This window comes from Bombyx mori, chromosome 26 (assembly GCF_030269925.1).
Source record: "Bombyx mori chromosome 26, ASM3026992v2".
Classification (NCBI taxonomy): domain Eukaryota; kingdom Metazoa; phylum Arthropoda; class Insecta; order Lepidoptera; family Bombycidae; genus Bombyx; species Bombyx mori.
Genome location: NC_085132.1, coordinates 2,493,131 through 2,517,859, shown reverse-complemented (window position 1 = coordinate 2,517,859; position 24,729 = coordinate 2,493,131). Strand labels below are relative to the sequence as shown.

At 38.6% G+C, this 24,729-nt stretch overlaps 2 protein-coding genes across 2 annotated transcripts in view; one reads left to right on the top strand and one right to left on the bottom strand.

The window, feature by feature from the left end:
• Window positions 1–24,729, bottom strand: part of LOC101737794 (homeobox protein HMX3-B) — a 47,619-nt gene that overhangs the window by 3,584 nt on the left and 19,306 nt on the right. The window contains exons 2-3 of the mRNA XM_038020683.2: window positions 20,743–21,057; window positions 4,395–4,501 (exon numbers count right to left, since the gene is read on the bottom strand). Coding sequence (XP_037876611.1) covers window positions 4,395–4,501; window positions 20,743–21,026 — 391 coding nt within the window. The 5' untranslated portion in view covers window positions 21,027–21,057. The remainder of the gene's footprint in view (window positions 1–4,394; window positions 4,502–20,742; window positions 21,058–24,729) is intronic.
• Window positions 14,723–24,729, top strand: part of LOC105842535 (uncharacterized) — an 81,243-nt gene continuing 71,236 nt past the window's right edge. Inside the window, exon 1 of the mRNA XM_062676286.1 lies at window positions 14,723–14,851. The gene's annotated coding sequence lies outside the window, so the exon portion shown is untranslated. The remainder of the gene's footprint in view (window positions 14,852–24,729) is intronic.

Here is a 24,729-nt window from a genome sequence, read left to right as displayed (position 1 = left end):
TTGTAAACTGAGACATCTCGGGTTCAGATATCAAAATCATTTGATTCGTCAAATAAGAAACCACATTATTGAATTGATACGAAATTAAATTATAATCGCATTAGTAAAAGAAGTGGTATAAAAAAAATTGCATACATAAATTCATCATTTATCAATAGAATAGTTTAATTTTATTTAAAAAATCAATTATTAATACTTGGATTAAATCTTTCTCTAATGGCATACCCTCTTTACTTTCGACATAATTTTCATATAACAAGAGTACGAACACAAAAGTTCAAAACGACATTCAAAATAGATTTAATCAATCAAAACCTGTAGTAAGGGTAAACACATGTTATCCAATCAGCTAACAGATCACAATGGAACACAAAATTCGACTACACGTTCGAAATTCAAATTCGAATTCGGAACGCGGTCGCGTGAAACAGGACGTCACCGACATTGTCACAGGAATCACAACAACAACACATTTCGAATTAAGAATATTGAATCCATTGGAATTTCAGTCAAAACTCTACCGTAACGCTCAGTGTCAATGTCTATATTCCGATGACTGGATAATTTTTTAACATAAAACAAAGGGTTGTCCAGACAAGCTGAACTGTACACAGTTTAACAATACAAAGATTCGTAGCTCTAGAACACTAGTTAACAATCTAACGATGAGCTCTGTTTTGTTTTAACAGAACCTAAATGAACGGGTCACGCTAACTGGACGTTTTGCCGTGATTGGAATTGATTTTAGAAGCCACGCGTGGTAATCCTTTGTTGGCGCAGAGTTGATGTTTACACGATCGCTTACTACCGTAAGCAGTTTATATGTCGCGTGCACAAACATAGAACTTAGAAGTTTTGTTAGTAAATTCACGATTTAATTGAATAAAATTACGCAATGCATTATTGTATTGTGGGAAAAAGAAAGAGAAAGAGATCGCAAGAAAAAAGATGATTCCGAATGCATCTTCGGTTGATAAATTTTCATAATTCGAATATTCGCTGTTTTTTGTGTACTTTTATAGAATAGTATTTCGTAATGCGAATTTGGCATTGAAATAAACCTTTTTGCGATCATAGTAATAAGTTGTAAAATTATTTGGCAATAATATTTTTGATGGTAGATTTAGGGAAGATTTTTGGCGCGCCAAATGAATTGTTTTGTATGGTTAATTTCGTGTTTCTTTATTGCGTTTTATTAACTCTTTAGCGTCTATGAAAGTGTATAAGTGTGAGAAAATAAAAAGAAATCGCTGGGCGCTCTTTCTCGATTTCCGTCAAAAAATCCTCCAAATTTTCATTCAATTTCATCCTAATCGATTACACAATTTCCATTGCACTCTATTTTATTTCTATTGTAATAGAGTACACGTGCATTTGACAATAGAAGATTTTTATTAACTCAAAACTAGCAACAATGACATCGAAAAAGACGATTGCCGTACTGAAAAGAAATAGTGGGTGCGTAGTGGCAACAATTCGCAAGCTCCCTCGCACTCACGCACTGTGGTGACATCCTTCGACAGCATATGAATAAATTCTGACCACTTAAATTGGTACTAATATGTCATCTCACAATTTAAACTAATAACAAGTAAACTAAATACTTTTACTTTTATTGCTTTCATGGGAGACGAGCTCACAGCCCACCTGGTGTTAAATGGTTACTGGAGCCCATATCTACAACGTAAATGCGCCACCCACCTTGAGATATGAGTTCTAAGGTCTCAGTATAGTTACGACGGCTGCCCCACCCTTCAACCCGAAACGCATTACTGCTTCACGGCAGAAATAGGCAGGGCGGTGGTACTACCCGTGCGGACTCACAAGTAGTCCTTCCTACCACCAGTAATTACCCAAATAATAATTTTGCGGGTTTGATTTTTATTACACGCAATTAAGATCTTGTCTTGAAGCAAGTGGAACTATTAACATTTGTCTATAAACAACAAGTAAACTTCTAACATCAGACGGGATAAGAAATAATCTGCAGGTTTGCTTTCGAAAAAAAAGGACGCCTAGAAACTGAAAAAACGTTAACATTAAATTAGATTAGAAATATGTAAACATGTCCGTGTTCGTAAACCCTAAATGTATAATCGAAAGAAAAAAAAACCAAACGAATAATGAAATCGAAAATATATAATCCCTAACAACCGAAATATCGAATACACAGATGTTGCATTTAAAAAGAAAACCTTTTGTCGATTGCAATCATCACGGCCCTCACTCAATATTTCCTCTCATCTCATAGCCGCAAAGAGCTGAACATTATACGGTTCAATAATAAAATGCTGAAAGGACAAAAAAAAAATGCGCAGTCATCGCTCCGAACACGGCAAAACCACATTCGAAAATTAAAACAACCGCGACATCACTACCGACACCGACTTTCGCGCGAACGTATTCGAATATGGAACGGAACGGGCGCGACCGCGACGGCTGCAGACCACGGCGCGCGTTAGAGCGAGACCGATGACAGTTTGACGTTTCGTCGGTGTTGCTATACGTGAATAATTGTAGGTGGATGGTAGAAAAGCATTGTTCGGTCGGTTTGGGCCGCGTGAAATGGCGTCTCCTTTGTTTCGCTTCAGATGGGTTTTGGGGGAATTAAACCGAGATGAGGCCCGCTTGATCACTGCTGCTTGTTTAGCGGAAATGTATGTTCGCTGTTCGCCACCACAATTATCATGGGAGTGTGTTTTTAACTAACGAGCTAGGTCGGGGATGGATTTAATAATGTTTATTGTTCGCGGAGAAATTCTCTTGCAATTCTTTTATGTTTGAGAGTGAACTGTGATAAAACAAATACACATTTTTATTCTGAAGTTAGATACTTTTTAGACGGCCTGTATTGAACTGTAAGGATTAGATGAAAGATAGACGAGTGCCTTTGGTCTTCTGAGGAATAAAGTGCTCGCTGTATACCATAATTTGTTGTCGGATTATTGTGCTTGCTTAAAAAGGGTGGGCTTTTAACAGTTAGCACATTTAACATATTGAAGAAAATTTGCACTAGATGTGAATTCCCAGCTTACCGACATTAGACGGGGTGACACACATCAACGTGGAAGACTCCACCACCTTGAAAAATGAGGTCGAATTTTGAACCTTATCGTGTTCCTTTAAGCCACAATTACTTTTCATGGGGTCCTTGCACCATTTATCTGATATTCAATCGCTCAAGTAAATAACAGTTATCATCTCGAGCCTTGACTTCAAGCTTCAATATAACCCGCCAGCGCCCGGATCCGCTCTACTAAGGATTTCGGTTATAAAAATCCAAGTAATATGAGCAGGAGAATACGGCTTCGGAAGTGTCGCGGTAATCGATTCGACTATGCTGTAGTGTCGGATTACGAACGTGATTTTATAGTAGGGGACCGAGTTTCACTCGAGTCACGGTCCACAATTAGTTTATCGATTAAATCAATGCGTTGACATACGAGTCAATCGATTGCGATCGAAATTTTGCTATACCCAATCCGTTGGACCGGATGGTAAACAGTGGATCCTCCCGATCCATTAACGGTGCTTTAAAGTACCACAAGCACCGGTCATCGTCTTCGCCGAACCCGTCGCTTGCGATGAAGGGCTCGACGAATAAACCACAGACACAGCCCACTGAGTTTCTCGCCGGATCTTCTCAGTGGGTCGCGTTTGCGATCCGGTGGTAGATTCTGCGAAGCACTGCTCTTGCCTAGGGCTAGTGTTAGCAAATTTTCTCAGATTGAGCCCGTGAGCTCACCTTCCCGCCAGAGCATTGCTGGAATAGTCTCTTAGGCTACCAGCGGGTAGATAGAGATTTTTTAGGCTAGAGATAAGAGAGAATGCTGCCTATGCTCTATGACATAATCTTTTTAAACAAATGTTCGAAATGGAGTCTTTAATGTCATAATACAGCGTATATAATTGCTGATGTCCGTAAGTAACGTTAGCGAAATATGTACAATTACTTCATTCAAAAATAAGATATACTAAATACGCTCTGTTAAAAAAAGCGGAAGATACCGGTAATTTTTTACTAGTGATAGTACGTCTTGTGAATCTGCACAGATACCACCACCCAGCCTATTTCTGCCGTGAAACAATAATGCGTTTAGGTTTGAAGGACGGGGCAGCCGTTGTACTGTAAAAACTGAGATCTTAAAACTCATGTCTCAAAGTGGGTGGTGGCATTTATGTTGTAGATGTCTATGGGCTCCGGTAACCACAACACCAGGTGGGGCGTGAGATAGTTCATCCATCTAACCTATAAAAATAAATAAATAAAAGATATGCCAAATTCTTTGAGATAATTCTTCAATGAAAACCCGACTTCAAATCCGGCATCTTACGAACCCACCTATATAAGATACTAGTGCCCATTTTAATGGAAGAAAAAAGACTTTCCCTACCTTTGGGAGGAGAGGCTCGTTCTTGAGGTCGTTGCCAGTACCAGGGAGCCGGCACCAGGCCTCCGTATCGTCCAGCCAGGGCGCTCCACTGCGAGATCAAACCCAATCTGCAACAATATACAATTATCAAAACGAATTTCAGTGTGGAGGCTCCTCAGATTTCTCCCTCGACGATTATTTACATCGGAAGGCGAAGACTGAACCCCCCAACCCCCCTCACTAACCCCTCAATTAGTTCCAAAGTCTCAGTATAGTTACAATGACTGCCCCGCCCTACAAACCGAAACGCATTACTGCTTCACGGCAGAACTAGGCATGGTGGTGGTACCTACACGTGCGGACTACTTTTACAATAGTCTGTTCAAATATTTTCATTTTTTATTTTTCTATACCTTAGATGAAACAGATGAATTTCGGGCATATCTGGTGTTTAATGGTTACTGATGTCCATGGACAACAGTTACTTAAATTCCATCACTCACGTTGAATCCTAAAAGTGACGTTACCTGCTGGAACTTAAGACCACCAGTAAAAACACTATTACTTTGAAAACATATTAGAAGGACCAAAAATATCCAACCAATCGCAATACAGGAAAAAAACCTGAGTAATAAATCACTTAGGGAGTGCTCACGTCGGATCAGCGCGCCTCTGTACCGAACAGGCTTTCTCACTTACTGTATGTCGATATAACTATCGATTGTCGTCCGAACAGCGTTCCCGCACTAGCGGCCGCCTAGGGATGGGAAGTAATTTATCGAAATTTCAACCTTAACTATTTTTATTTGTTTCCTCAAATAAATTAAAACTCTAAATGGTGATGAGTGTCTTATTGGAGTACTTTTTAGGTTCATTGGTCATGAGGTCGAAATCTAGGTTACGGTGCATACCGGCCGCCTCACACTTGAAATCGTCACTTGGATCTGGCTAATATTTAATAAGTCAATAGATAAAAATGCAATTTTATTTTACAACCGACCTGGTCCCCGGACTTTTAAGCTGAGGATCGTGGGTTTGATTCCCAAATCGGGCAAACATACGTGCGATGAACTTATTATCAAATAATATTTATTATTATTATTATTATAATTAGGAACAAATCACCCAATTTAGGATTCTTGGCGTGAATCGGGAAAGAATTAATTATGTCTAACAGTGAACGACTCTTGGCTGATAATGATGATGATAATTTTTTATCAAATACAAAATAATATACTACTTTTTTTTTAAAGGAATTTTATGACCTGGTAACTAAGACCTTTAGTTCATGTCTTATTTTAATTAATATTCTTATTTTTATGAAAAATGATAATATGGAGTGAAATGAAATGAAGATGATTAATTTGAGACATTAATCAACTGGTATAAAATTAACTGAAATGAGATGAGATTATATAGGATGAAATATCTCCGTAAAAAGGTGGTCATTTACTGAGATTTTTTCAATGGACTTTTTGGAGGATCCCGAGAAGTTACGTCCAGCGGCTTTGTTTCATTTTCCCACATTTTTGCACTTTCACAGATACTAAACACCACCGTTATTACACATTTCAACCTGAACACTAAATAGACAAAATAAAACAAATCACCACAACATCACTCCTCGCGTCCCCGACAAAAAAATTCATAATACTTAAATAATAATAAAAAAACCTATTATTTTTATATTCAATTCAAAAGAATAACCCCTAAAAGATAACTGCGTAGCTATGCTACGACGATCTACGGCGTGCTCTACGCCTACGCGGTCTACGACAAATCATTGACGTAGGCCTTTGACAGGGCGTAGGACTACGCGACGTTCTTTTAACCGACTTCATATTAAAAAATAAGAGGGTTCTTGATCGGGACAGCAAATATACATTATTACATGGACAGTTTGAAAAAATATACGAAAGTTTTAGTTTGTACATAGAAATTAAAGTAAAAAAAAAATTGGTTATCTGTAAAGTCGGCTTACGGACGATAGTGTTACGCGGTAACGTCAGCAGCAGAACTATTGGAATTTCTATCTCTGACGTCACGTCAGAGATAAATATGTCACAAGTCAACGCTCGGGCCGATCGTGCCTCTCTATCGCTTGTACCGCGCTCTCGCTTGCACGCTCAGACGGAACGTGACACTTATTCGTGCATGCAGCCGGTGTTCATCGACTTATAAGACGTCATCACATCAAAATAGGGACGTGGACAACTGAGGCTCTACGGACATATTACCTAATTAATGTACAGACACAAAACCTATTATTTTCTAGACACGCGCATACAGACACACAAACAGTCTACGACATTTTATTTTTCATTTCATTTCTGAGTCTTCTAACATATACCGATGTAAACACATTACAATTGCGGACATTAAACCATTTTCCCATGAATTATAATCGGAAATAATGTAGCGACAATAATAAATGCGAGATTAAATCATAAAAGTAGCTGTAATTAAGTCTATGACAGGTGGAAATCGAAAAAATACCTAAAATATCCTGAGAAAATTGCTAATACTAGACCCAGCAAGAGCTATGCTTCGCAGAATTTACGACCGGATCGGAATCGCGACCCACTAAGAAGATCCGGTGAGAAACTCAAAGGATTGTAGCATTACTGCTCGACTAATTACAAACGTAAAGTTATGTCTTAGGACGGTGTGTATAGAATGTAAATTACCTGATAAACCCCGGACGAGTAGAGCCTGGTTCCCGTGAACTCTGCATCAGGTGAGCACCAAGCCCTATGACCCGTCTAGCAAAAATATGTGTTTTTCAATTCAAATTTTCTTACCGATTCACAGTTATTATGAGAAATAAATAATCATTTAAACCTTTGCGTAATTACTGGTAGGACCTCTTGTGAGAGTCCGCGCGGGTAAGTACCACTGCCCTGCTTATTTCTGCCGTGAAGCAGTTATGCGTTTCGGTTTGAAGGGTGGGGCAGCCGTTGTAACTATACTTGAGACCTTAGATCTTATATCTCAAGGTGGGTGTCGCATTTACGTTGTAAATGTCTATGGGCTCCTGTAACCACTTAACACCAGGTGGGCTGTGAGCTCGTCCACCCATCTAAGCAATAAAAGAAAACCTAGTAACATTGTAGCTCTATGAGCAATAATTAAATGACATTATTATAGCTAGAAAGAATGTCTGATCTACAATTAATTTTAAAGTCAAATCACTATGAATCAATCACAATCACACAAGAAAGTATACTCAAGACATATTAATTTGAACTAAAAGAATATCGACTCTGTCACATCACTACGAGTACACCTATTTAACGCTGAGTTTTTTTTTTATTGTTTATTTATCGATACCGAGCCCAACAATAGCGCATTCGTGGTTTTATCGGTGATATTTTAAAAGAAAACGTTCCTCTGAAAGAGCTAGATTGAAATATTTGCTTCAGTCTTCGATATCCAATGTTCCCCGAGATGTTGACTTATTCTTTATGTATTTATTTTTCGATCCTGGAGTTTCTACTCGCTTTTTTAAATCTGATATTTAGTGAATACTAGCTGACCCGGCAGACTTCGTAGTGCCTCAATAGATAAATAAAAGACCTAAACTTTTGTATGAAATAAACTTAAAACAAACAAAAGGAATCCGTCCGACGGGGGCCACATCAAAGGGAAAACAAAATTGTTATTTTTATTTAATTCCGAGCATTTTCATATTTATCCACCTTTTAAATCTTCTCTGGACTTCCACAAGTAATTCAAGACGAAAATTAGCCAAATCGGTCCAGCCGTTCTCGAGTTTTAGCGAGACTAACGAACAGCAATTCATTTTTATATATATAGATAGATGTTGAGTAAAAAAGTAAAAAAAATACGAAAATAATAGAGAGAGAGAGGCAATAAATGTACAAAACCCAATTAGTTAAAATTTTAAACCAGTCAACAGGCAGGTAGGTATAAGTCCAAAAGGAGTTGTTATTGCTAAAAACTTTTCTATTCTAGAATTTTCTCGATGCCCGCATTTTTTTCAGCACCATGAGTCCGGGCTAGTGAAGTCTTATTGTTCATATGATGAAGCGTGACTTATCTATTTAAAAATGACAGTGACAGCTGTTGTGCCGGTATAATAAATGCAAGTACAAAAATAGTTCTTATTTTTTGTTTTTATATACAACCACTTCACGTTAACTGGTCCCGTGATAAGTTCGTAAAGAACTTGTGTTACAGGTACCAGATAACGGAAATAACTGTAAGATTTTTATTATACACATACATATATTTAATATACATCCATAACCCGGGAAAAGACATTTATATTTATCATACAAATATCTTCCCTTGGCGGGATTCGAACCCGCGACCCCCTTGTGTAGTGACCATGTCACTTACCACTACACCAGACGGCCGTTATTTATTTATAGTTTAAAATTTCATTCGAAAACTTTAAATTTCGATATTAAATTGCCATTTGTAATTTAATTTGTACTAGAGGTCCCGCAGTAGTCGGAATTCAACTATAATTAATTGGAATTGTAAGATTGTACACTATTATGATTGTATTTTATACTTCTATAATCACAAATTTTGCCAAAACTACACTATAAAAAATATTAACAAAGACAAACAATATTTAATCTATTCTCAATTTGACAACAGACGTCAAGAACAAAAGTTTGACAATAAATAGTATGCATGCGTGTGTGCGTCAAATACATGGTATGTAGTGTGTGTAATGTTTTCTTTATTGATTTAATGTATCTTTTTTAAGCATTATTTAAAAAAAATATTAGCATTGTGCACTTCTTCTCTATGTTGTCTATAAGTGTGGAAAATTTCATACTCCTCCGTCCGCGCAATATTCGTAAAAAGGGGTACAAAGTTTTTGCTTCACGTATTAATAGGTATATTGATGTAAAACAAGTTGCTACTAAACAACTAAGCTAACGGGCTCAATGTATGAAGCCAATCAAAACTTAAATGAAAAGAAAAATATGTTTGTAACGAACAGCCAATTCATTAGCAAACTCCGTGGCCTCGGGCGTGAATCGAAACCCAAAAAAAAAGAAAACAAGCACAATAATTACCCTTTCAAAAAGTAACCGACGAAAATCAATAAAGGTACTAAAGCGCCGTATTACCACTCTACATTGGCCGGGTAATCCGCGAGAAGTTCCCGGGCGCAAATTCCATTACACGTTTGAAATCGGAACGGCAAGAAGCCGCGGCGTGATTGGTCGGCTCACCGCGCCGTGATTGGCCCGCGCCGTGACCCCGCCTCCCTCAGGGGTTATAAAAATCGATGCGCGACGCTCGTGGATATCTTTTTGCTGCGGCGCCGTAGCGCGTCGCCTGACACTTTTCACTTGTTACTAATAATGCCGTTTGTGCAGTCTTTCACGGTTTAAAGTGTTTACTTGTATCTGTTGTCCGTGCAAGCGACGCGGGAGCCTTTTGTTAGTTCAGATAGGGCATTCTCGTTTTAAGAGAAGACTTTATACTATTTTTCCTTGAGACGACACCGTCGTGAACGGGCTTTGAGAGTATCGAAAAGGAATTCTACGTTCAATTATTTGTTGGAATTTGAAACGGATATGTCTTCGGAGCAAGATTTTCGAATTGCAGTCCGATCATTCGTAAAATTTAGCGTATTCTACACACAGGCTGAGCTAAGAGTCGACTTTTTCATCAACAAACCCAATGTCGCTACTAAAGAATAAAAAACAAGAGACACTTTAATCAATCCAAAATAAGGAGAGACAACTCTATCATCAGCAATTCATGAAATACCACAGATTTACATATCAACGTGATGTTTAATCAAAATCAAAATCGACTTATAAAAAAAACCCACACGAATTCGAATCACGTCAGGTCCTTGTTATTAAGTCTACTTGTAACACCCGACTACCCCCGGAAAGCCAAACATTCCATCAGCTCACATCAAGAGCACTCAAGTAAAATCTTCTAAACCGATAAGTGCCTATTTCACCCTCGTACGAACACATTGGAGTCTGGTGTAAGTGATAAGAACTATACTTAACGAAACAACGCCATCTGTCTTCTAAATTTGATACTATCTAAACAAATACATACGCTTAAACATGTCCGTATGTAATTAGTATAGGCTTTTTGAGACCCAAAACAAGAGTTAGATCAAACGAAAATTAAGCTCAATTTGAAGCGGTAAAGATTAAGCAATACTTCATTTCGGTCTGTAAGCTTTGTTAGTGAGTTAATGGCAAACCGCAAACTCGGCTATTAGCTGAAAAAAAGCGTCAACTCGACTTAAAAGTTAAAGATAGTTATAATACTGGTTGAAGAAAAAATGACGAAGGAACATCATCTATCTGCTTGGTGTTGTTTGTTTGCACATGCTTTACCATTTCCATTCTGTCGATTTATATCGTGTATTTAAGTATATTGCTATAGTGATTTCATATTATACTAGCGACCCGCCCTCGCTTCGATTCGGAAACTGTAATTTATTATTGATTTCTCCACTATTTAATGGATGTTATTATACATATAAACGTTCCTCTTCAATCACTCTATCTATTAAAAAAAACCGCATCAAAATCCGTTGCGTAGTTTTAAAGATTTAAGCATACATAGGGACAGACCGATATAGGGACAGAGAAATTGACTTTGTTTTATACTATGTAGTCATATCGAGGGTTAAAGAGCTATTTGATTTTAGTGACATTATTACAACTTTACAGGAGAGCTTATAGGTTAAAATTTGGAAAATATATCATAAAAAAATACTTCTTCAACTATTTGGATAGAGTAACTTAATTAAAAATATCGAACTGTCGATATTAATACCAAATAAAACGAACCTTTAATTACAAATATAAATGTCGCGTATTAATGGAAATGTCACTTAAATAGCTATCCACCCCTCGATATATATTTTCTTGAATAATATCCGTAATGGTTTCGTCTATCCTAATAGACCACTCTAAGTATTGTAAATGATATTAGACTCCAACATACCTGCTGTGTATTTTTCGAAATTTCACTAAATAAAACGGTTGTCTGGAAGAGATTGCTTTTATCAATAAGACCGGCTATGGCACGATTGTACTTTCACCGGATACTGGATTTATGTCGCCGGAGACAAAACAAAATGGAAATCTTTGGAGGAGGCCTTCACCTGAGAGGGGTCCGAGCATATAGTAATTAAAAATATTAACATAAATATCTTTAAAAAAAAAAAAAAATGTATTAATTGCATGGAATAAAGGGCTTTTTTATTTATTTACTTATATTCTATCTCTCTCCCTCAAAACAAAAAGCGACTAAGATTTTTTATTTATTTATAACTTTCTATACTTGACAGTATAAAGGCGTACTTAATGTCATAGGCATTCTCTGACAGTGTAACTTAGGGGAGTGCAGAGATGAATGAACCTTGGTAGGTATAATGTTATATACATAATATTTATAGATACAAATGCAAAAATTAATATCAATTAGGTGACTCAAATTAGATGTGCCTTGCAGCAGTAATGCGTTTCAGCTTGAAGGGTGGGATAGCCGTTGTAACTATACTTGAGACCTTAGAACTTATATCTCAAGGTGGGTGGCGTATTTACGTTGTATATGTCTATGGGCTCCAGTAACCATTTAACCCAGGTGGGCTGTGAGCTCGTCCACCTAAGCAATAAAAAAAATAAAAAATATTTTTGACGAAGGACCCTTAAGTAACAATTCGCTTGTCACTTGCGCCAAACTAAATGGTTTGAAAATTATTTATATAAACGGAGGCAAAGTTCGGGTTGCGGGCCCCCCGGCCTGAGATTCAAGGCGGATCCGTGCATCTCTTTAGTATTATTAGCAATTACTCAATCGGTTACAGAATGTATTTCTTTACATTTATAAGGGCGTCACATCGGCGTAACACAGTCTTATTTGTAGGGTACGATTTTTTTATAATCAATAGACTTTACTACTTTACTACCTTAGAGTTAAATGGTTATGGGAACTCAAATAAAACTGTAATTTTTTTATTGCTTAGATGTGTGGACGAGCTCACAGCCCACCTGGTGTTAAGTGGTTACCGGAGCCCATAGACATCTACAACGTAAATCGCTACCCATCTTGAGATATAAGTTCTAAGGTCTCAGTATAGTTACATACTGGCAACAGAGATGCAAGAAGCTTGCCAAAATTCATAATAAAAGGTGAAGGTTGACTATGTATGTCCTATATTCAATATAATAACAAAAAAAAATCATTTTTAAGCCTGCTCTTGCACCAATGTCATTATGGACTACATAAGAAAATGAACATTCCTAATCTTTTAAAAATATCATTTGCAATATTACAAAATCGGCACAGATATTTTCATTTACCACATTCCTTATAAATCCGAGTGTATGGGAACACCCAAACTGATCCAACATTATGTGTTTTGTGACTTATTTACGACCTACCCCTGATCTGAGGGTAAAGTTCACCCCTCTTTTTGAGGGATCAAACTTACCTTTACAACCCCTGCTGTAACGTTTTTACGACGTAAATCTTTAGTCTATGGATACACAGGGGATTTTTTTTTCGATATATATAAAAGTAAAGGTGTTTTGTTACCAAACTATTTTTGTTCATAAAAATAATAAAAATAAATAAATTGCACCAAAAAAGTTATGCTCTTCTTCAAATGTGTCTTACATTAGAAGTGGATATATTTAATTTTATATGTAGAGTATTAGATTTCTGTAAAGCTAAATTAACCCTTTAGCTATTATATAATTTATTTATAAATTTGTTTGTAAAAAAAAGTGTTGTAAATTAATATTTCTTGTGGGCCTTTAGAAATATGGACCCTAAGCATTCGTAAAAAAGGTGGAGTAGGTATGTGTGCGCATATTTGAATATCTCAAGATAAATTCTTTCCGACGTATATTGACTACAGCCGTGGTTAAAGGGAAATTAAATTAATAAAAATTAAGTATAGAAATTTTATTATTCCGTGTCAATAAAGTTATTTGAAGCAATAATAATTAATGCTTCCAAAATAGATATATATAAAGTGTTATCAATACTAACCAAATAATGTCTGTCTTAAAGAATGTGTAATCTGTTTTAAAGATACATTATTTAACATAACATTTCCTGTTATTATTTGGAGCGAAAAGGTAAATAATACAATGAAAGTAGTAAATATATGCACATAAATTAATTAATGAAACAAGTATCCTATAATAATTAAACAAGCTAATTTTCATGTATATACAAAAATACACTGTTGTAGGCAGACGAGCATACGGCCCACCTGATGGTGAGTGGTTACCGTCGCCCATGGACTTCAGCAATGCCATGGGCAGAACCAAGCCACTGCCTACCGTTTAATACTCTCCACAAGCCTCGTTTGAAGAAGGACATGTCATAGCGCTCGGGAAACACCGTGGAGGGGAGCTCATTCCATAGCCGGATGGTACATGGCAAAAAATACCTCTGGAAACGCACTGTGGATGACCGCAGTGGCTCCAGGTAGTATGGATGAACTCTACTCCGGTGGCGGGCGGTGCGACGGTAAAAACAAGATGCCGGTAGCATCTCGAAAAATTCCTCAGAGCACTCCCCATGGAACATACGGTACAAAATACAGAGGGAACCGAAGTCCCTCCACAGACCCAGAGGTTCCAAACGATCCGTGAGAATGGGATTATCGACAATCCGAACGGCCCTCCTCTGTATGGAGTCAAATGGAAGAAGCTGGTATTTGGGAGCCCCGGCCCAGAGATGGGAGCAGTACTCCACGCGAGGCCGGGCTTGTGCTTTATAAAGCAAAAGCCTTTGTCCAGGCGTGAAGTACCACTTCGCTCTGTTGAGGACTGCCGATTGAGTGATATTTGTTGAGTGTTAAAGTTAAAATGTGCAATCGGTAGATTCTTATGCGTTTTTTATCGTTAAAGATGCAAAAAAGTGGGGAAATAATTCCTATCTTCGCATCACTAGATGTTCCAAAAAATCCTTTGAGGCCTTAGTAAATTTTCGCCATCATTTATACAAAGACGATCAAAAGTGAAGAATGTATTAAAAAAAAAACGTGAATCTGATTATAATCAAGACAATAACAAGTTTAGTTTACTGAATGAAAATTAATCTGACGTCAACGTCCGCTTAAATATAAATTAAAGCAATGTAACTAATCTGTAAGATAAGCTCAGAGTAACGAGGAAGAAAAAAAACACAAATTAACTTTTCATTCTAAAGTTACTAAATCACGCCCCTGGCTCAAAAGGAGCTGAGCCTGTTAAAGACGAGAAAAAAAAAGTTAAGTAACGCAAAATGGCGGACAGAATGACAGATCGTTTACCGCCAAACAAAATGTCGCGCGATGTTGGAAGATGTTTAACAAAGTCTGAAAACATTTGTTAAAATTTTAATCATAATGAATTAATTCTGTTCGGTGTTTAATATTGAAAGTTATTAATAAATTACGTAATTATGTTTTTCAGTTAGCATTTAGATCAGCGGGGATTTTATTATTGTTAAAAGTAAGTTATTTTAATATTACTAGTGAATTATTCAGTGATTAGTTAATTATTTAGTAATTATGTCAGTCTGTTTTCTCAAAAAAATTAATTCTTTTACGAAGGCCCAGAAGTATTTCTTTTTTTTGAAACTTGAATCTTTTTAATTTTCAATAAAATTAAATCTAAATGACGCATATACAATTTCAAATGGAAATATTTAGTCCATCAATGGAAAATATATACGACATGACACTGAGAGGTACTTGTAACAGAAGTCGAAGAACTTGAAGTTGTCGTGGCCTAAAGATCCTCCCGATCCATTAACGGTACTTTTAAGTACCACAAGCACTGGTCACCGTCCTCGTCGAACCCGTCGTTTGCGACGAAGGGCTCGCCGAGTGAATTAACCCATAGACACAGCCCACTGAGTTTCCCGCCAGATCTTCTCAGTGGGTCGTGTTTCCGATCCGGTGGTAGATTCTACGAAGCACTGCTCTTTCTAGGGCCGGTGTTAGCAACACTCCCGGTTAGAGCCACGTGAGCGCACCTACACGTCAAGGAGAAACTGAAATAGCCTCTCAAGGCTATCAGCATAGGTAGGGTAAAAAAGTCGTTATTTAAGCCGTTATTTCAATGCAACTAATAGATTAAGACTGCATAAGCGTCACGTCCATTTAAAAACACATCGAGCCCAGAAACCGTGTACAAAGCTGAATTTAAAAAAAAAACTTATATAACAAACAAGAGAATAAAAACAAACGGATCTAACAAAGGCCGCCCGAAAACCGTCGAAGCGTCATGTCAAACAACTCCACAGAATACACCCTAATTTGTTACCGTACACCACTAGTTTACCCCATTTACGGCCGTTTATGCCCCTTGTAGGACAGATAAGAGGGTTTCAGCGAATGTCCCGCCTGATTAGACGGGTAATGATGTTTCTCCCGGCATTAAACGGATATACTCGACGTTGCTCAGGGATTCGCTGGATTTTCGCGGTCTTTTCCCGTTCATCTTTTAGTTTATTTTGCGTAGTATAGAAGGTAGTCGATGCGGAAAATCAACGCGATCTTTTCAATTATTGCACGTCTAAATAAAACCGTTAATACTAACCTTTAAATACATACATTTAAAGTAACTTTTTTATCGTCGTTATATTAAGCTAACTGAGAACTAACATTTGGATCAACATTTAAAATGTCTACCTACGCGAACACAGGGAAGTATTTGATATGTCAGAAATAATATAACAACTATAATAAAGTAAAAGTACATTTATTTAGATCCACGACGCGCGAAAACTGGAAAAAAAACCTTCAGGAAAGATATATTAGCCATATATATTTTATGAGCTAGTGTAAGTTTTAGTAAGTCTACCTGCCTATTTATACCACGATAAATATCTTTATTTCACCCTGTAGGTGCGCTATAATGGTCTAAGCCTTGCGATTGCCTTTTTAAGACGGTTTTATTAGCTTGAATTTTTCGATTATTTTTATGTTTTTTTATTGTTTGGGCTGGAGATTTTCTACCATCTGCGTACGTAGGGTTTTGGAATACTTTGGCCACATTGCCAGAAAGGTTGACGGCAACTTGGAGAAGATGATGGTGAGTGGCAAAGTGGACGGGAAAAGACCACGAGGTAGAGGTCCGACACGTTGGACTGACCAGATCCGCACTACTCACGACACCACAGTTCACGATGCTCTACACTCGGCGGCAGATATGACCAAAAAATCTTGTTGCGAGTAGGTGGTCACGATCCTCAGCATTGAGGAAACCGAAGCGAGAGGAAAAGGGCTGGAGAATCCACTACCCACCTGCTGGTATTTGGCTACCGAAGCCCATAGACATTGTGAATGAGGCCACCCAACTTGAGACATGAGTTCCAAGTCTCAGTTCTACAGTACAACAGCTGCCCCGCCTTTCAAAATGGAAGGCATTACTGCTTCACGGCAGAAATAGGTAGGGTGATGGTACCTACGCGTGCAGACTCCCATTACGTCCTACCACTAGTGTGCAGCTAAATATTTCAACGTATGTTTCTCGAGTTTCAAGACGAGCAACTTGAAAAATTCCACGCGTATCCAAAGACTGTTAATAATACAATACGTAAATACTGTACTGGTAATACAATACTGGTGGTAGGACCTCTTGTGAGTCCGCACTGGTAGGTACCACCGCCCCGCCTATTTCTGCCGTGAAGCAGTAATGCGTTTTGGTTTGAAGGGTGGGGCAGCCGTTGTAACTATACTGAACCCTTAGAACTTATATCTCAAGGTGTGTGGCGCATTTGCGTTGCGGATGTCTATGGGCTCCAGTAACCACTTAACACCAGGTGGGCTGTGAGCTCGTCCACACAGGTAAGCAATAAAAAAAAACTTTGATCTATTGTTCTGAGTACGATAAAAAGTATATAAATTATATAAGAATTCGACTTGTAAGTAAGGTGGTTTTTTTGCCTGTTTTATAAGTATACTTTTCGCTATACCTCATTCAAACAAAACAGGTCGTATAAAATGGAAATCTATTATGCTCGATAACGAAGTTAAAACTTCAGTGAAGAACAAACGAAAGCTCAAGTTTCTCGAGCGGCTGATAGCTTGATGAATATTACCACAAAGTTTCATTACATAGTTAGTGAGGCTGGGCTTAAAGCGATCTCTTTATGGTGCTGCGCTTACATTCACATTATAATAAAGCAATAATCAATACCAGTCGCTGTAACTATAGCGCTGAATGTGAGAAATAGAGCGCCTTTAGATAATGCCCCAAATATAATTAGTTTATTTGGAAGACAAACGATGCAAAGTATAGTAATGGCTAAACGACTGGTGGTAGGACTGTTACTGGTGGTAGGACCTGTTGTGAGTCCGCGCGGGTAGGTACCACCACCCTGCCTATTTCTGCCGTGAAGCAGTAATGCGTTTCGGTTTGAAGGGTGGGGCAGCCGTTGTAACTATAATTGAGACCTTAGAACTTATATCTCAAGGTGGGTGGCGCATTTACGTTGTAGATCTCTAAGAGCTCCTTAACTTAACACCAGGTGGGCTGTGAGCTCGTCCACCCAGGAAAGCAAAGCAATAAAAATAAAAAACGAGAAACAAAGAGCCCATAAGAGGTCCTCAATTTGTCGTCGTGGCCTAACGGATAAGACGTCCGGTGCATTCGTGCTGAGCGATGCACCGGTGTTCGAATCCCGCAGGCGGGTACCAATTTTTCTAATGAAATACGTACTCAACAAATGTTCACGATTGATTTCCACGGTGAAGGAATAACATCGTGTAATAAAAATGAAACCCGCAAAATTATAATTTGCGTAATTACTGGTGGTAGGACCTCTTGTGAGTCCGCACGCGTAGGTACCACCACCCTGCCTATTTCTGCCGTGAAGCAGTAATGCGTTTCGGTTTGAAGGGTGGGGCAGCCGTTGTAACTATAATTGAGACCTTAGAACTTATATCTCAAGGTGGGTGGCGCATTTACGTTGTAGATGTCTATGGGCTCCAGTAACCACTTAACACCAAGTGGGCTGTGAGCTCGTCCACTCATCTAAGCAATAAAAAAATAAAATAAAAAAAACGCAACTATAATCATTATTCTCATGTAGTTCTGTACTAAATTAGCTGAGACCATTTCTCGTGCATAATATGTGTCGAAGTCGTCGTAATCTAAATGATAAGACGCCCGGTGCATTCGTATCGAGCGATGCGGCTGTTCCGGTTTTCGAATCCCGCAGACGGGTACATACGTAACATGAGTATCTTCCACGGTGAAGGAATAGTACCGTTTAATCAAAATAAAACTCGCCTATGTAATAATTTGCGTAATTATGCGTATTATAAGTTAGGTAATATAGGTATTTTTGCCTATTTCTACCGCGAACCCGTTATGCAGTACTATTTGAAGCATTACAACAATAGCCACGCTGGAGAGGAAGAGGTAGATCTAAGAAAAAATGGATGAATTGCGTGAAAGACGATATGTGTAAGAAAGGAGTGAGCGAAGAAATGGTATATGATAGAGGAGTATAGAAGGAGAAAACATATTGCGCCTACCCCTGGTGACTGGGAGAAGGGCAGGAGAATGATAATAACAACAAATGTTCACGACTGTTGACTTCCACGGTGAAGGAATATCATCGTGTAATCAAACCCGCAAAATCATAATTTACGTAATCACTATAAAAAATAAAACTTGAAATTATTAAATTTTAATTTCGGAAGTCTTCTTTCGTCCAAACAATCTCGAGCAGCGCTCAGCTTAATAGTGACTCGCATTCAAGTGAATCAGTACAAGTAAATGACCCAGTGATTCGCCTTCAAGCGATAGCGTCTAAGTAAAGGCAGCATAGATTAAGTTGAACTAATGGGCGGGCGGTGCGGTCGGACCCGATCGATTCCGGACATTATTCCACCGCAACGGTTACCTCAAGTGGACGAGCAGTGGACTGCGAACCGGATAATCATTTACGTCCGCAAACTTTGCTCTAAAAAAACATATTTTTTTTAATGCGGTCTTATTAGCTTCAGACGTATGTATGTTAGTATGTAACCGAATCTTTGAACATGATTTTGACCCCCTTCAAAACGTCGGATTAAGTCGAAATTTGGTATACTTATCAAAGACCGATGACAATACAAAACAAAAAAATAAAAAAATTGAAAAAATTGAAATTCAACAACTAAAAAATGAAAAATAAATAATAGTTTAAAAAAACGATTTTATTGTAAAAAAAAAGCGTGGGGTGCATGGTATCAATAGTTATAAATATTTTATGAACAGATATGAAAAGAAGGGTTATTTTGTTAACCTGAAAAGCACCTCACGCTTTTTTACAATTAAATCATTTTTTCTTACACTATTTTTAATTCAAATTTATTATAATTTATTTTCTATTTTTTTGTTTGGATTTTCTATAAAAGCGTATTTTGTTCGTTTTTTTAAACAATTTTTTTTTAATACGTCGCGATATTGAAAATCGCTATTTCAGCTCGCGTACCTTTAAAACGCGTGTATAACATCGCTTTATCTTACTAATAATATAAATGTGTAAGTTTGTAAGAATTTATGGATGTATGTTTTTGAGACTCTTTCACGCAAAAACGATTGGATGGATTTTTAAGGCATTACCCCCAAAATAGTGCACCATAGGAAATGATAATTTATTAAGGTGATCCTTACTTATATATCTAAATAAAAATACTTTTATCGCATCTGGTATTTAAAGACGTTAAGCTTTGCCTTTTACACTACATCGTTTGGACAAATATTTGTATAATTATCACTATAAACACCGAGTACGCGATAGAAAGATGACTCATGATGACTCTTGACTTGAACTTGACTCAGTCAGTAAGTATCCACAGTCGGCATCATTGCGCCACTTTGAGAAGGCGGCACGGCATGAAAACCCTCTTGTCGTGGCCGCTGGAAACTACATACCCGATCCTGTAGACCGAATAATAAACAGTCGACGTCGCCCAAAACACGTCATTACGGATCCTCCCGATCCATTAACGGTGCTTTTAGATACCACAAGCACCGGTCACTATCCTCGTCAAACCCATCGCTTGCGACGAAGGGCTCAACGAGCGAATTAACCCATAGACACAGCTCACTGAGTTTCTCGCCGGATCTTCTCAGTGGGTCGCGTATCCGATCCGGTGGTAGATTCTGCGAAGCACTGCTCTTGCTAGGGTCAGTGTTAGCATCACTCCGGTTTGAGCCCCGTGAGCTCACCTACTAGTTAAGGTTACGCTGAAAAAGCCTCTCAAGGCTATAAGCTTAGATAGGAAAAAATAGAAAGAAAAAGAAAGATGAAGTGAGAAAATTCAATAAGATCAATAATAAATTACAGTTCCCGAAGCGAAGCAAGGGTGGGTCGCTAGTTAAATATGCAACTTACTTACCTAGATAGCATAGCGTCATTGGCGTTCCCAAAATGATGAGCAGCCAATGCCGATTCCAGAACATTCGATTCCCTTCGAGGCTCGGAACGGTTCAAGATCGAACTTATGGAAAAACTGGTGTACGGAGCACTCCCGGTGGCCTTCTCTTCTTTGTCCTTCTTTAGCTCGTAATAAGGACTCTTCTGTTCTCTTGTTGGGGAGGAGGTGATGTCGGGCGTGCTCGCTCCGGAGACCACGTTGACCTCTATGTCGCGTTCGTCTTGAGAGGACACCGGCGAATCCATTGTGGAGCTCAAATCTTCATTGTACGAGAACCTGCGATAGATTTCAAATGTTATACTAAAGATAGGAAACACATTTAAGGACTCTATTTGGTTAGATAGAGAGAGAGAGAGAGAGAGAGAGAGAGAGAGAGAGAGAGAGAGAGAGAGAGAGAGAGAGAGAGAGAAAACATACTTTTTTTTTTTTTTTTTTTTTTTATTTATTTAAGGTCGCTTTTTAACAGCAATGGTCATTAACGACCACTATAAGCTTATAGTTAAATTAATCTATGGTAATCTATAATTTTCAGGAATTTTAAAGTACATTTTACATTATTATTTAAACAGTCAAACAAACACATAGGCAAGGCAGAAGTATGTCTTTCTGCATTAAACATTGGGCACTCAGTTAGTAAATGCTTAATAGATATATTGCTATCACATCGACTACATTTCTTTATTTCTTCTTTTGTAATAAGATGGATGTGAGTAATGTTACAGTGACCTATTCTTAATCTATTTAAAACTACTTGATCTTTTCTATTATTAATCTGAAAATTCCTTTTTTCAAAAACGGATTTTCTTATATCATATAAAGCACTTTTATTATCTTTTACCCAATAGCTATTCCAGAGTGTTTTAATCTTCCATTTAATATGTTTTTTAAGATCCTGTACATTAGAAGTAAGGTAATTACATTTTTTTTTTTTTTTTTTTTTCCACAGGAGAAAATCGCCGGATCCCCACCCGCGCGGCAGGTGGGGTATGTGGGAGTTGAACCTCACTAAAAACTCCTGCCGCTCACAACCGGCGCCCTACCTCGGACCGGGCCGGAGCCCAGTCGGGGCTATTGAAACGGCGGGACAGGGTTGACGCAGAGCACATTACATCCATCCCACCGTCCCACGGACGCCGGACCGGTGGCCGCCAGCGAAACGACCACCGGTTCCCTCGTTCAGCGGGCCGAGAGCCCGCTTTGATGGCGCCGCGTTACACCTTCCCCCAGAGCGGTCGGGGGAACGCGGTCTACCATCACCCGGCTTCCTATTGCGGGTGAGCGTGCAGAGCACGCCACCCCTCGTCTGGGTCCCTCCCCGCACAAAACGGGTGGGACCCCTAGCTCTTAGGGGGCCAGGTCACGGATACGACCCCGGTCCCGACCCCCTGCTCGGCGGCGGCGGGTTTCTGCGTAGTGAGGAGAGCTTTCCCTCACTCGCCCCGCCGCCTCCTTCTGCGAGATGGTGCACTCGCAGAAGTCGAGCATAGCCTTCCATGACTCATCGCCGCCAAGCATCGACGCCACGACGCCAGGCAGCGACAAGTCAGGTCCTATCTTTGCGACCAGGACACGGCGCTGCACCTCCCAAGCGGGGCAGACAGCGAGCGTATGCTCCGCCGTGTCCAGGTCGTGTCCACAATGGTGACACCTCGTCGTCGGCTCAGCCCCTATCCGGCGCAGGTACTTCCCGAAGCATCCGTGCCCGGTCAGCACCTGCACCAGACGAAAGGTGAGACGTCCCTCGCCACGATTCACCCACTCATCAAAGACCGGGTAAACCGCCTCGACGGTCCGTAGCCCCCACGCGGGGTTGGCCAATCGCCTCGACCACGACTCGAGCACGGACCGCCGAGAATGGGCCTTCCGCGCCCGCAGCTCACTCTCGGGAAGGTAATTACATTGGGCTAACTTTGTGGCTCTCTTAGCTTCTGTGTCAGCTCTTTCATTTCCAGATATGCCTTGGTGACTAGGAATCCAGATTAGCTTTATTAAATAATTGTTATCTATAAGCCCGGTTAGAATTTCCTTGATCAGAATAATAAGGGGGTTTTTGTTGTGATTATTTGAAAGGGCCATGAGGGTAGACATTGAATCAGTGAAAACTATATATTTTTTGTGATTTGTGTTTGTCTTAATAATGTTTAAGCATTCTAGTATAGCAACTGCTTCGCATGTCAATATAGAGGTATAGTCTTGGAGTCTATTCTTGCAACTATAATTTTCAGATACAATAGCGCAACCAGATCTACCTTCACAGACTGAGCCGTCCGTGTAGTACATCTTGAAGTCTAAGTGATTATTTTTAATTTCGTAGAAAAGATCTTTGTAGATATAATCTGATGTGGTGTCTCGGGGATTATTTTGAGCTATTTCCATATTTATTGTGAAATTTGATTGGTGCCACGGAGGATAGTAGTGGTGTTTACGTGGAAATACTGGGGGAAAATCTAAATTTATTTCTGCGAGGTATTTTTTAATTCTTAACCTCAAAGGAGATGAAAGGGTTGGTTGTAACCTAAATTCTATATCCGATGGTACAGGGTCCTTTAGTATAAATGAGTCTTTGTTGTTTGTTATATGGTTAGTAGCATATGACAGGCATAACTCTTTTCTCCTAAAAGCTAGTGGCATTTCCTCTGCTTCAACTAGAATGCTATTTATTGGGCTTGTTCTGAAGGCTCCTAGACTTAATCTTAAACTAGTGTTGTGTATACTTTCTAGGGTTTTTAAAATATTGGAAGATGCAGAGTCATAAATAATAGAGCCATAGTCAATTTTTTGTCTTATCAATGCTTTGTATGTATTCTTAATGCATGTGCTATCTGAGCCCCAACTACTTCCTGATAGAATTTTGATGACGTTGAGTCTATTATAACAATCTGATTTTAGTTTTTTTATGTGGTCGACCCAGTTCAGTTTTTGATCAAAGATTAAACCTAATATTTTTAGATGACGGACCTCTTTAATTTGTTTATTATTAATTGTTAAGCTTACTGTTTCTTTCTTTTTCCTTTTTGCTAAAACGATAAACTCAGTTTTCGTATCTGAAAATTTAAATCCAGTATGTCGACACCATTCACTTAGTTTATCTAAAGTATTTTGCAATAGTGTTTGCGTTGGTTTAATGCTGTTCCCACTGCATACAAGGGTTAAGTCATCCGCAAATAAACATCCCTTCACTGGTCTTTCTATTACCTCTGTTACGCTATTAATTGAAACTAAAAAAAGTATTACGCTCACCACAGATCCCTGCGGTAGACCGTTCTCGGTATTGATAGGATCTGAAACGATGCCATCTACCTTAACCCTAATCCTCCTGTTTTCCAAAAAATTTCTAACGAAGGCTAGGGTGTTACCTTTAATACTCATCTGTTCCAGGAGTAACAAGACTCTGTGTTTCCACACCATTTCATAAGCCTTTTCCAAATCCAGGGAAACCGCCACAACCTTATTTTTAATTGCAAAGGATGTTAATATTTCGTTTTCCAAATACGCAAGATGATCTAATGTTGACTTATATTGTCTAAAACCAAATTGAACTGCTGATATTAGTTGATTCTGTTCTAAATACCATCTCAATCTATTACTTACGATTTTTTCGAGTAATTTACACAAATTGCAAGTGAGCGATATAGGTCTGTAACTGGAAGTTAAGGTTGGTAATTTCCCCGGTTTCGGAATCGGTATAACAATGGCTTCTCGCCACTTATCAGGAAAGACTTGATTGAGCCAAATGAAGTTGTAAATGTCAAGGAGTCGTTCTAGAGCCACGAGTGGAAGGTTTTTGATTAAGGTGTTAGATATGTTGTCTGGTCCAGGGCTAGAGTGTTTTAATTGGTGTAAATAGAAATACAGTTCATGAATTGTAATATTTTGATTGATAGAGTTACTATTATCCAAAAAATCGAATACATTATTATTCTCTTCTATTTGGTTTTTAAAAGATAG